The sequence below is a fragment of the Trichosurus vulpecula genome, chromosome 8 (assembly GCF_011100635.1).
Source record: "Trichosurus vulpecula isolate mTriVul1 chromosome 8, mTriVul1.pri, whole genome shotgun sequence".
Taxonomy (NCBI): domain Eukaryota; kingdom Metazoa; phylum Chordata; class Mammalia; order Diprotodontia; family Phalangeridae; genus Trichosurus; species Trichosurus vulpecula.
The window spans coordinates 82,830,348-82,844,862 of NC_050580.1; the positions used below are offsets into that span (position 1 = coordinate 82,830,348).

The 14,515-nt window shown below is 36.5% G+C and overlaps 1 protein-coding gene across 5 annotated transcripts in view; it reads right to left on the reverse strand.

The window, feature by feature from the left end:
- Positions 1-907: 907 nt before the first annotated feature.
- The window catches only part of EXOC6 (exocyst complex component 6), a 226,665-nt gene continuing 213,057 nt past the window's right edge, over positions 908-14,515 (reverse strand). For 2 of the 5 annotated variants that reach the window (XM_036735136.1, XM_036735134.1), the window contains 3 exons: positions 3,292-3,404; positions 2,481-2,492; positions 908-2,159 (listed from right to left, as the gene is read on the reverse strand). In XM_036735136.1, coding sequence (XP_036591031.1) covers positions 2,027-2,159; positions 2,481-2,492; positions 3,292-3,404 — 258 coding nt within the window. In that variant the 3' untranslated portion in view covers positions 908-2,026. The remainder of the gene's footprint in view (positions 2,160-2,480; positions 2,493-3,291; positions 3,405-14,515) is intronic. The other 3 variants (XM_036735137.1, XM_036735135.1, XM_036735138.1) reach the window with 2 other exon arrangements.

Genomic DNA, 14,515 nt, shown 5'->3' on the forward strand with positions numbered 1-14,515 from the left:
TAAGATACTGCTCAAAAATCTGAAGTATTCTGGAATTGGGATCAGGCACTTTCTCTTTTTGTTCCTTTCCTTTTTAGAAAAACAGGTAACTGGGTACTTCTGGTCCCTCTTTGGAGGTAGGAACTCCTGCCCCCAGAGAGCCTGCTCCTGGTGTTCTGATGACGTCCATCTGCTCCATACTCAGGACTTTTTTTCTGTACATTGTGTCTCAGATATCATTGAAGGAGTAAAGAAAGAAAAGTGGTGCTTCGGTTTCAGACAAGGAGGACTTGTTCTCATCCTACATTTGGCTACTTCTGTCCATCCTGTGCGCCCTTAAAGAAGCAGTGGAGATTCCAGTATTCCCTGCCTCCACTCCTGAGGGCCTTTAAGATCTCTAGCTATTCCCACCACCCACTAGGACAGGAATCAGATGCCTTCAAATGTCAGCAGGTTCCAGGACACTGTGCCAGGATACATTATGTGACACACCAGTCCTGAACCTCAGCTCTGAACCAAATCCAGGGTCCCTTTGTCTCAAATTATCTGGGGAATTCATTAGGGGTCAAAGAACCATCTGTGTTCAACTTCAGCCCCAGATTTCTGGGCAGGAGAAGTCAGAGAAGAACTTGAATCAGTGTCTTGCGTTTCTCCTTTTCTCGGGCATCTTCTTTTTTGCTGCTACTTCCCACCTCAGATTGCTATTCTATTGTTTAGGGGGATTTCCCAGCATAGTTCCCATTATATAAATTGTTTTTCAAAGAACAAAAGCCCATTTCTTTGATAATGATCCCAACTTCATCCTCACACAACTGTTGGAAAGGGAGCATTATTTTTGGATATCAAAGAAAAAAGAAGGCATTTCTTTAATTCAACATCAGCTATCATCTCATAAATGTAAATATTTCAGAAAGCAGTGAATGGGAAGAACAACAAGTTTTCAACAACCTGTTCAACATTTTTAATATTTCATCACAAAATCAAGAAATTGATTGTACATACATTTTACAGAGTCAAGTATGAGTTTCTTATAAGCATAAATCCAGAAAAATGCAAAGAAGAGTATATAACATGATAAGAAATGCAAGAAACATTCTCAATTCTCAAAAAATAAGGGTAAGATTTATCTTGGACCATAGATAACATAGAAAGGAAAATGCACATTCTTTTTATGTTTTCCATAGTTCATTTGGCTTTGTAATTTTTCTGTTCCCATAGGGAGAATACATTGCTGAGATCACAGTGGTGACTATTTTATGTGCAAACATATTCATACCAGCAGAGGCTGCAGAGTGTTAGTTCTTATTCTTTCTTTTATATTCTACCAAAAAACCTAGAGTGAGATTGGCTATAAATAGTGTAGTTAGAAAGATTAACCCTGAGGAACAGAAACAAAAATGCATCTTTAGAGAGTCCAAACAATTATTCTTCACATTCAAATACTATTAAATGAAATCACCCAAGTAGAACAAAGAGTATATAGTGTTACTCTGAGTAAATATCAAGTTTGGTTTCAAGTACCTTTAAAGATTTCTCTAATCCTCCTTAAAAATAGCCCAATTAGAAATTTTGCAATCTTTAAACATACAGTGGTGAAAATATAACAAAAAGTCATAAAATGACAATGAATACTTTGCTATCAGGCATTATCTATTACTGTAAAATCAGGCACTGATGAAAAACAGGTTACTCAAATGTAACTAGAGAAATATACTTGCAAGAAGGGTTACATATTTTGAAAAACATATTTACAATTCATTTGTTTCATGTACAACTTGACTAACCTAATTTTATATTTTACAGTCATACCTTTTTCTGATGATGAAAAAAGTCATCAATGTACTGTTTACCATATATAAAATAGTATTCAATTATTTAAAAATACATACAAATGATAGTTATTAGTCTTCTTGTGTAAGCCTTCATCAATATCCTTTTTCTACAGTATATCTGTAATCAGCAAGCCAAAAATGCCCAAAACATGACCAGTGCTTGTAAAGTAGAAGTATTGGCTAGTTGGCACCAATGGGGAAAAGTGCTATAAATTTTATGTATGCTGTGACATACCATTGACTAAACTTCGAAGTTGCCTCACAACTGTCTCTATTAGCTTCTGCTTGTCTCGATCATTCTTCCTGAACTGAGCAAATATATTGTTCTTTTTGTTGGTATCCTTCATCCTGCAAATATGTAAATTTTTTAGGAAAAAAAGGCAATTAAAAATTATTCTAATTCAAGTTAAACACTTGTCAGTGCTAAGTCAAAATGTCACAAACTAAGTGTCTTGCTTAACATGCTTTGAATTCTCTCACATTAATCCAAGTTTTAGGCTTAAAATATTCTTTTAAGAAAATACATGCTTCTTGCAAAAATGTTTTTAATTTTTGAGCCACTATTCATCATCCACATTAATAATTTTAAATGTTATAGCTATTATAAAAATATGTAAGCGTACTCATTCAATGCCAAAATAGTTCCATAAAGTATGCTAAAATACATACCCTCTATGGACTCTGCAAATCACATTCACAGCAAGAGAAGATGAAAGGAAAAATAACATTAGAAAATTTAAAACCACAAACTTTTGCTTTAGTGGTATGTCTTATATTGTAATTGGTTACTGAAGCAAATTTATGTTGAATATGAACCTTTCTATTTATTTTTCACAAATTAAATTAACTGTAAAAGTTTTAATTATGAGAGGATAAGGATAACTCCAAATTGATGATGTTTAGGATGATACCTAATAATGAAATGACAAAGCAAAAAGACAAGTTCATCTTATCCTAAGGAGAAAATAGTGACTAAAACTAGTATTTTTTAATTGAAAAAAAAGTGCTGCATAGATATTCTCATTTCTTACCATGCAATACAAACTCTTATTTCAAATGAACCATCAATTTTTAGACCTATAATCTGACAGCACTGATGTAAAATATTCCAATTTCTGTGTCATATTTGGCAAATATCTGCTTTATTCCGCGTTAAAACCTTTCTGAAAATATCTTCAATTCTTGTACCAGTTTCCTATGCCAGTTTGTAATAAAGATTAACATCTTGTTAAACATACTGCTGATCAGATTACAAGATGAGCTAATTTGCTGTTGATCTCAAAACAAGCAGAAATATTTAAATAACCACAATAGCACAAGAGAAAGGGAGATTTGCTTTTTGTTCCTTGATAAGGATTACATTTTTTAGTTTAGTTCAAACATATCCCTTTTATTGGTATAAATCAACCTGTTCTTAGCTTTGTCACCAAATCTGAAATGTTAAAATATTCAACAAAAAGTTTTCTGCACACATACTCACTTCTCCAAAAGAGTAAGGGCTGTATTTGGATTTACTCGAAGGTATTTAGAAGCTGGTTGTCCATAGTCAGCTAAGTAAGTAGACCAGTCCCAAACCATAAAGAGGTCAAGAAGCTGATGCGGAGAATTATAAAATAAGCAAAAAAAAAAAACCCAGACTTTTATCTATTTCTCAACAGCAGAACACACATAGTAAATACATTATCCTTAATCCATTGTACTATAGGCTTAATTTTACTGAAAATGAATGAAACAAATTTCAAACATTTTATTCACAATCTCTACTACACATAGCAACATGAGTCATTCTACTTTTAAAATTATTTAAAACTGACATGTTACTGTTCTTTAAGAGGTCACAAGAATTTTTTTTGGCTAAAACTCATTTAAAGTTAAGTAAAGTAATACTAGTTTACATTAATATACATTACAAATATAAAATAATTTCACGTTTGTATATTTTTCTATCAGTAACACAATATAATTTGTAAAGGCTCTACTGTGCTGACTATAGCTAATTAACTAAGAAATTTAAAATATTTTAATTGAATTTTATTTCTAGAAGGTAAGTATATTTATCTTTCAAAGAAACAGTTTGCACCTAGATTTTCTCCAAAGTAATTTAAACCAGAAGCTCAGATAATCTCAATTAAGTGCATTAAACAACCCCTGCTGGATTCTCCATGGTGATAGATCCTCAGTACTATTATGAAACTGAAGATTTCAAGATTTCGCCTGCTAACTCTGACAGATAATTCTGTATAAACAAAAGTTTAATAAAAAAAAACTTGTTTTCTATGGTATTTTTAAATTGACTATTTGCTTTATAAACTATAAACAGTTCAAACTGTTGTCAAATATGAAAGTAATCTTTTAAAAGCCAATGCAGTGTCTAACTAAAGCACCAAACTCTTTATCCAACTTTAAAACCCTAATCCCCTTTAAGCCATTTAAAACCAACTTCCTATCCCCATTTGAATTGTTTCAGTAAGCTAAATGCTTTACTTGCTACCTTCCTTCAGGTTTCATATTATTCTTTCTTTTTGTTTTAACTTACTTTATAAGTAAGAGGCCTGTCAGTTTTGTTTTCAAATGAAGAAAGGAAACGTTTGCATTTACTCACAGGATATGTGAGCTGACCCACTGATTTAGGGGATAAAAACCTCTGGTGTGATTAAAGACATCCAAAGAAGCTGCAAAGAACATGTTCTTCCTTGAGAAAGTACAGGAAACATTTTACAATTTTATTTTTCTTTACTGTCCTTTGGGTGTAATGTCTTGTAGTAATCCTTATGATAGTATAATATTTCATGATTTACAGTCATCTATCCAATTTGAAATTGATGATAGAGACATTCTTGCTAAACCAAATCTGTATAATGAGAGGATTAGATTAAATGACCTATGAGGTATCTTCCAGTTCAAAATCTACGAACCAAAGATCCTATGAACTAATATGATCAAGATCCACTTTATAATTTCTGTAAAGGAGTAAAATACAAATGCAAAAGCACTACATAACCAACAAAGCAGAAAGAGTGGTGTGTAAAAAACAAAACAAACCCAACAATGTGACCATTGCATTCTGTGGTGGATAAAGACAATCTGAATTAGAATCCTATCTCAGTCAATAATTTATGAGCTGTGTGATTCTTGGCAAATTATTTAAGTTCTGAGCCTCAGTTTACTCATTTATAAAATGAGAAGGTTTGACATGATAACCTCTAGGTCCCTTCCAGTTCTAATTCTATAATCCTATGATGAAGAAAAGGTGTGCATAGTAATAAGATGAGTTAACTGAAGTTACCAACTGCTTAACTATGGTAGTTTGACAGTGAATTTCCCTCCCTTCTCTTCCTTTCCTCTCCCCTCCCCTCCTCTCCTTTCCTTCTCTCCCCTCCTCTCCTCTCTTCCCAAAAAAACCTCCATACATAGGCATAATCAAAAGCCACAATTTAGAGGGTTTCCTACCAGGTATATTACATCTCTTCCATATCCCTATCCTGTATGTTTATGTGGAAGGGGGAAGGAGGTATTTAGAGGGTTCTAGAGGGGAGACAGGTGGCACAGTGAATAGAACTCCAGACCTGAAGTCAAGAATTGAGTTTGAATTTGGCCTCGGACACATTAAAAGATGTGATCCTGGATAAGCGACTTTTAACCTCTGTCTGCTTCAACTTCCTCAACTGTAAAATAGGGATAATAATAGCACCCACCCTCCAGGGTTGTTGTGAGGATCAAATGAGATAATATTTATCAAGTGCTAAGCATAGTGCTTGGCAGATACAGTAGATGCTTAATAAATGCTTGTCCCTTCCTTTTCCCCCCATAAGAGTGACTACACTGCTATTTTATGAAATATACTCTCTTTTATGACAATGTACCTTTTTGTATACAGAAGCCTGAAGGACATCTTTTTCAAAGGGCTTTCTGATGGTCTGATCTACACCCCCTTACCCCTAGATAGAGCAGGAAGAATACTACTCACTGAATAAGAATGTATACTAACTTTAGATGTAAACTAAGACCTTCTTTACAATAAGGAATTGGCATTTTAAAATTTTTTCATATACAGGAAGGCACTTATTTGCAAATTACTTGTAATTTCAGAAGTCTCATCTGTTTTAGTACCTACATTAATAATTTTATATATTTGTATATTCACATATATTTTATGAAAATCCAATGAATTTTGAAGATAAGCTTTTACCAAACTATAATTTCATTGGAGTGGGCATTCCACTCATACAGATTGCAGCCCCTTCTACTACTTCTTGCAATTCTTGCTCATATTTTGCCACAAATCTCCATGAATGATCCACCCACAATGCATCATAGTCCTTCCTCTCATCCTTTTAATGTTCCACTTAGACTGTATGTTGTTACATATTGTTGCTATATGACCAGCCCACCTCCTTTTCACATCAGATACATCTTTAATAGTGCCTGCTAACAAGCTGTAGCCTGCTTCCTCCTGTCATGCTTTTATTGTCCTTTGGGTATAACTGCTAATGGTAATCCTTCTGATAGTATGATATTTCATGATTCACACTCATATAACACTACCAGGAGAATACTGGTATCCTAGTGGGCAACATTTTTTGGTAATTTTGAGAGAAGGGAAGGTTTGATGGATAAGGTGTCATCTGGACTGGGTTTTCAAAGACAGGTCAGAATTTAACAGATGGAGGTAGTGGTAAAGGAGGGGACTCTGGGCACAGGGAACAACAGAAATATGCTGGCATATACAGAGGATGATGAGTAATCCAGTTTCGCTGGAAGACATGGTATATGGAGGCGATAACACTGGTAAGGTATGAAAGTAGCTCAATTCCTACCTGAAATATTCCAGGAGTATGTTGGTGATGGTATACCTTCATTAACAATGTCATTGACATGTATATGTTATTCCAACAAAGACTTTTATAGAAATGAGAAAGTAGTCACATATCTCAGTATTTACTGATACTCCATTATCGTTTTCAGTAAAAATGTCTGTGATTTTTCCCCCAGACATTTGGTGGTCTCTGTTTTCCAGATATCTTGAAAATCGATCCCTTGATACACTCAAAATTTTGTTAGCTCTAGCAATTCCTCTATATGTACTTGGTTTATTCAGCTCCTCTTTCCACCTGTTTTCTTTAATGCAATTTCTACTTCTTTACATAGCACATTGGAGACTATAATGACAAAATCTAAATGTAGTGGCTCCATTGTCATTGACAGAAAAAACTAAGTTGTCATAAACATCTTGACATATCTTTTCTATTTTTGCCTGTTTATTGTCCTCCATCCAGTTCTATCCTTAAATGGAACTTTTTTTTTGTTTCTGCTATGATCTGGCTTAATTAAGTTTCTTGTCAACTTTTCTATAAATTTATTTTTCCTTCCACTGCTTTTCACAGTTTAATGAAGTGATATTGCTCATTATCTTCTACCATAATTCTCCATAAGATTTTTTTTTCTTTTTTTTTTTTTAATGCAATTTATTTATTTAACATATTTGGTTTTCAGCATTGATTTTCACAACAGTTTGAATTACAAATTTTCTCCCCATTTCTGCCCTCCCCCCCCACTCCAAGATGGCGTATATTCTGGTTGCCCTGTTCCCCAGTCAGCCCTCCCCTCTATCACCCCCCTCCCCTCTCATCCCCTTTTCCCTTCCTTTCTTGTAGGGCAAGATAAATTTCTACGCCCCATTGCCTGTGTATCTTATTTTTTAGTTGCATACAAAAAGTTTTTTTGTTTTTGAACATCTGATTTTAAAACTTTGAGTTCCAAATCCCCTTCCCTCTTCCCTTCCCACCCACCCTCCCTAAGAAGTTGAGCAATTCAACCTAGGCGACACATGTATTATTATGTATAACCCTTCCACAATATTCATGTTGTGAAAGGCTAACTACATTTTGCTCCTTCCCAACCCATCCCGCTTTACTGAATTTTCTTCCTTGACCCTGTCCCCTTTCCAAAGTGTTTGTTTTGATTACCTCCACCCCCATCTGCCCTTCACTCCATCATCCCCCTGCCTTTTATTTTTTTTTTTTTAATCTTCCTCCCTCTTCTTTCCTGTGGGTTAAGATACCCAACTGAGTATGTATGGTATTCCCCCTCAGGCCAAATCTGATGAGAGCAAGGTTCACTCATTCCCCCCTCACCTGCCCACTCCCCTCCTCTCCTAGAACTGCTTCCTCTTGCCACCTTTATGGGAGATAATCCACCCCATTCTATCTCTCCCTATCTCCCTCTCTCAGTAAGTTACTCTCTCATCCCTTAATTTCATTTTATTTCTTTTAGCTATCTTCCCTTCATCCTCAACTCACCCTGTGTCTGCTCTCTTTCTTTTACATATATATATATATATACACATACATACACATACATACATATACACATAGATACATGCATACATACACATTCACTTATATATATACATAAACATATATATATGCATATATATATATGCATATTCCCTTCAACTACCCTAATACTGAGGTCTCATGAATCATACTCATCATCTTTCCATGTAGGAATGTAAACAAAACAGTTCAACTTTAGTAAGTCCCTTGCAATTTCCGTTTCTTGATTACCTTTTCATGCTTCTCTTGATTCTTGTGTTTGAAAGTCAAATTTTCTTTTCAGTTCTGGTCTTTTCACTGTGAAAGCTTGAAAGTCCTCCATTTTATTGAAAGTCCATATTTTGCCTTGGAACATGATACTCAGTTTTGCTGGGTAGGTGATTCTAGGTTTTAATCCTAGCTCCATTGACCTCCGGAATATCGCATTCCATGCCCTTCGATCTCTTAATGTAGAAGCTGCCAGGTCTTGGGTTATTCTGATTGGGTTTCCACAATATTCAAATTGTTTCTTTCTGGCTGCTTGCAGTATTTTCTCCTTGATCTGGGAGCTCTGGAATTTGGCAACAATATTCCTAGGAGATTTCTTTTTGGGATCTATTTGCAGAGGCAATCGATGGATTCTTTCAATTTCTATTTTGCCCTGTGGCTCTAGAATATCAGGGCAGTTCTCCTTGATAATTTCCTGAAAGATGGTATCTAGGCTCTTTTTTTGATCATGGCTTTCAGGTAGTCCAATAATTTTTAAATTATCTCTCCTGGATCTATTTTCCAGGTCAGTGGTTTTTCCAAGGAGATATTTCACATTGTCTTCCATTTTTTCATTCCTCTGGTTCTGTTTTATAATATCCTGATTTCTCATAAAGTCACTAGCTTCCACTTGCTCCAATCTAATTTTTAAAGTAGTATTTTCTTCAGTGGTCTTTTGGACCTCCTTTTCCATTTGGCTAATTCTGCCTTTCAAGGAATTCTTCTCCTCATTGGCTTTTTGGAGCTCTTTTGCCATTTGAGTTAGTCTATTTTGTAAGGTGTTGTTTTCTTCAGTGTATTTTTCAGTATTTTTTTGGGTCTCCTTTAGCAAGTCATTGACTTGTTTTTCATGGTTTTCTCGCATCCTTCTTATTTCTCTTCCCAATTTTTCCTCTACTTCTCTAACTTGCTTTTCCAAATCCTTTTTGAGTTCTTCTATGGTCTGGGGCCAGTTCATGTTTTTCTTGGAGGCTTTGGTTGTAGGCTCTATGACTTTGCTGTCTTCTTTAGGCTGTATGTTTTGGTCTTCTTTGTCACCAAAGAAAGAATCCAAAGTCTGAGACTGAATCTGGGCGCGTTTTCGCGTCCTGGCCATATTCCCAACCAACTAACTTGAACCTTGAGCTTTTCAGTGGGGTATGACTGCTTGTAGATTACAGAGTTCTATGTTCTACGTTTGGGGGGGAGGTGCCAGCTCTGTCAGAGCCGCACTCCTCCTTCCCCAAGGACCCCCAGTCCAGACTGGGCTCAGATCTTTGGCAGGCTGTGCACCCCTGCTGTGATCCGCCCCTTAATTCCCCCTACCAGGTGGGCCTGGAGCCGGAAGTAACAACAGCTGTAGCTGCCCCACCTCCGCTGCCCCCGGGGCTGGAAGCCGAACCACGAACTCCTTCCACTCCCGCAGCTTTTCCCACTAACCTTCTCCGCAGTCTTTGGTGTTTGTGGTTCGGGGGTCTGGTAACTGCTCACGTATTCAGGGCTCTAGGGCCCCCTCCGCCCGGCTTCCGGTCTGGATCGTCCACGCCGCTCAGGCTGGGCTCTGCTCCACTCCGTTCCCAGCTCCCAGCTCCCAGCTCCCAGCTCCGTGTGGAATAGAGCTCACCCAGAGACCATCCGGGCTGTCCTGGGCTGGAGCCCTGCTTCCCTCTGCTGTTCTGTGGGTTCTGCCATTCTAGAATTGGTTCAGAGCCATTTTTATAGGTTTTTGGAGGGACTCGGGTACGGAGCTCACTCTAGTCCGTGCTTACCAGCCGCCATCTTGGCTCCGCCCCTCTCCATAAGATTTTATAACTAAGTCTTTATTTCCAAACTGTATTTCTTTGTTGCTATATCTGTCTGCTTGGCAAAGAGAACATGTCTGTTGACTGAGGTAGTATCTAGGTTTTTTTTAGTCTGCTCATTATGAAGACTGATTCATACCAGCTAAGCTTCCTTTGAAGATACTGATATCTATTGTCTTATACATTCTCCACTTTTTAAAAAAGCATCAACAGCTTATTTAAACAGTTCAGGCTAGAACTGCTTCAATTCCACTATATACCTTCTCATTTTTATTCTTTGTTCGAATTTGAGATTGATTTGATTTTGTTCCAATAGATCAATGATCTGACTGTACAAAGACAACTGGACCTTGAAATATCTCCTACATCAATGTCTGTTATAATGTAATCAGTTTGATGTTTATTATGTCATTTGGTATTTGACACTTCCTGACTTTCTTAAGAAGAAAGAATTCATGTACTTGGTTGTGCATGTACATGTACATGAAGCATCTGCATTTTCAAGAAGCAGTCTTTGAAAATGATTATCATAAGCACTGTAACACGGCCAAGAGTTCCATAAAACTATGTTTCTTGCTCCCTTTGAGCACATAATAAAACCCTCTCAGCCAACTCCAAGAATAATCTTTAAGATATCCTTTCCTTAGCTGCAGATTTCTTTTGCTTTTTTATGGTTTCATCTCTTTAAAATGTCAAGATTGATGTGATTCAATTCTTTCACAATATTCTCACATAGCCACTAGATAAAGATTTCAATTTAAGAATATCAAGAGCTAATATTTATGGATAGTTTAAAAAATTGAGATTCTTAGCACACTCTGCTCATTTGTCCATCATTCTGCTATCACCACCATAGAATCAAAAGGAGGTTAAATAAGACTGTAAGCTTTTTGTGTATTTTTCATGGTTTTGTGGCTTATTCCTAAGGTGCAGGTTTGATTACATCACTCCTCTACATAAGAAATTTCAGTATATCCTCAATGCATTTAGGAGAAATATAAAATCCTCTGCTAAATATTTAAAGCCCCTTATAATCTGCTTCTGCTTCCCTTTACCAGTTGATTACTCATTATTCCCATTCTCAAATTCTATACTTTGGTCAAACTAGATTTCCTGCTAATCCTTGTATATGATGCTCCATCTCCTGCCTCTATGCAGTTGCACAAGCTATTCACCATGCTTGGAAGGCTCTTGCTCTTCACGTCCATCTCTTGGAACCACTACTGCCCTTCGAGGCCACCTTCTTCAAGAGGCCTTTTCTAATTCCCCCAGTTATTAGTGTCCTTGACAACAGTGTATTTATTTTGTACCTCTCCTATATTTACTTATATGTGACCATGGTATATCTCCCTGCCTGGTAGAAGGTAAGCTCCTTGAGGGCAAGAACTGTCTCTGTTCTATTTGTATCTCCAGTGACTAGCATAGGACCTGGCACATAGTAGGTACCTAATATATAGTTGTTGATTGTTGGTTAATAGAGTCCAGCCTACTAGTAATGATTTGGCCCTCAGAAAGCAGTGTTATTGAGACTCTACTGAGAGATGTTCTAACGTGGTAGAACCTGGGAGACCTTGCAGTCTATTGGTAATCTTTGAGAACCCAAGATCACCTGTATCACATGATGAGGCATCAAAGTCTTACTACAGGGTGTTCCTAAAGTCTGGACACATAAGCAAAAATGCATATTTTCAAGAAATGAAATGAAGAAATTGTCAACCACATTTTATTTAATTGGAATATTAACAAATAACATCTTCAATATGATTTCCATCATTTGTGATGCAAAGGTTGATGTGCTTTGCAAGATTCACGTGAACTCGATGCAATAACTCCACATTGCTGTCAATTTTCCTATGTGTCCAGACTTTAGGGACACCCTGCATCTCTAAAATAAGTAAATAACATTCAACTCTCTAGATTGCTTTGAGTTCTGCTTCAACATGGCAATGAATAAGGCATTAACTATCATTTATAAAATCTTTTTCATACTTTTGTTTTAAAAAATAGGATATATCAGCTTGTGCATAAGAAATTCATTAGAAAATGAAATTCAAAGATGAAGAGCATACCCTAACCAAAACAAAAATCTATCCCACCCAGTTTGAAGGCATTTAATATGACCCAAAAGCAACTAAAATTACTTAAAAACTGATAATGCTTTCATAATATAAAAAATAAGTATTAGTAATGGCTTATTTTTAATAACCAAGTAAAATAACCCATCTCAATTATTTAAAATCTTGAATACCATCTGAATTTAGTAGCCTAACTTTTCTCTTAAAGGATTCCAAAACACACTGGATATCTAATTTGATATAAACTGGATTTATGCCAATATTTTCAAGTTAATTGTATGTTTCAATTTCTTGATGCTTGCTGTTACGCTAGCTGCTAACAAAAGGATCAGCTTGAAGAAAGAAATGGTTGCATGGGTGGTCCCATTTGCATTTTCAAAAGAGCTGAATCAATGAGGAATCAATGTCTTACCATTCTGGGCTATGATGTCAACATGTTCACCTGGCTAACAGTTTCCTCTCTGTTGTATGGCTGCCAGTCTATATTTAGGAAACATGAGTTTTGAGGCCACCCTGGGCCCTAAGTGCACTTTTAGCATTTGGCAAAATGACTTTGTGGGGATTGGAGCCTTTAAAATTACTTTCTGCATTAGTAAAAGTCGATCATTTTTCCCTTCAAGTTGGTTTAACTTTCTTTGTTTTAGATCTTCTAAAGCACATCAGGGGCACTAACCCAATGCAAAAAATAAATACAGTTAAGCTAGCCTCAAGGGAAAAGCAACTGGGGAACACCAGATTTCCTCTAGCAAATGTAAAAAGTAACCTGGAGGCCAACCCAAGTCCCCTAAATTCATTCTTCCAAATATCAAATTGACCTGAGGTTTTGGGGTTGGCTTTTGCAGATGTCAAAAGTGAACCAGGAGATCATTTTTCCTGTGGCTTCAAAACCCAAAGGCAAATTGCTCCTAGGGTGCTTCAAAGGCAAACATGTCAATACCCCATACCACCTTCAAGTAAAACTGTGTCTCCCTGTCCAGACCTAAGGTAGTGCTCAGAAGGGTGGGGATGAGAACAAAATTAGTCTTAATAGGCCACTCTCCAGTCATTTGAGTGGGGAAAGGACAGCAGCTGATTGGTTCTGCTTTGAGCAGATGTTGAAATTAAATGCTAGAATCAATTTGATCTTGAAGGTAGCCATTTTTTTCCACTTCAAAGTACCTGATATCATATAGATCATGAATCAACAATCTATATGTACCAACAATAGCAAATAAAATGATTTTAACTGGCATGCAGAGTCCCCAGGCATAATTTCAAAAGGGGAAATCTCTTTGGCCTCTTTCCACCTCTCTTTCTGCCCTTTGGCTACTGAGTGCTCTTATGATTCCCTCTGGCTATCTAAAGCCCCAAATCTTGGCATCGCATATAGGCATGCACTTGCCTAGGGTATCCTATACGAAGAACTAGCCTCTTCCTCCACACATGCCACAACAGTAGAATTCAGCATCTTGGCACCCTGCTTCTTCAAGACTACTATGGTGATGGCACAAATGAATCAGTTCAGTTTGTTGAGCCACACAAGCAAAGTTTAAAAAAAACACCCAAAAAACTTAAGCCACATTTTGATGGTATAACAACTGTGCTTACTGACTAGAGACAAACTTTAATAAGGGCCCAAATGCTGAAATGGAAGGCATAAAAACAGATGATTAATTTTTATCTTTTCTTTAAATTGACATTTTTGTCATTAGCATGACTAAAATGCTATACATACAGAAGAAAGGTTTATTTTCAATATAACTTTCAGCTATGATTTTTTAAAATCTCACATTCTTAAACTGATTCTCTTAAACTAATCAACTTCATTTCTCATGAACATCATGCATAGATTATAAGCAGATAGAATATCCACAGAATTATGAAATTTCAGAGTTGGAAGGGCCCTCAAAGGCTACAAGCTCAACTTATATCTGATAAATGGCCTTTTATTGAATACTTTCATTGATAGGGAACTCATTACTTCTTGAGGTGGCCTATTCCACTTTTGGACAGGTCTGAAACTTCAATGCTCTTAGTTCTTCCACTTGAGATCAAAGAGAACAAAGATGAAAGCGCTGCACATTGTGGAACACAGTTGTAAGCACTACCTCCTCTACCAAATCTTTTCTTGAAGCTAAACATCGCTAGTTCCTTCATGTGACATAAACGCAAAACTAGCATTCTGGCTGCCCTCCTCTAGATACTGTTCAGCTTATCAATGACCTTCCTAAATTGTGATAGAACTGATCACAATACTCCAGATGTAGTATAACTAGGGTAAAAAACAG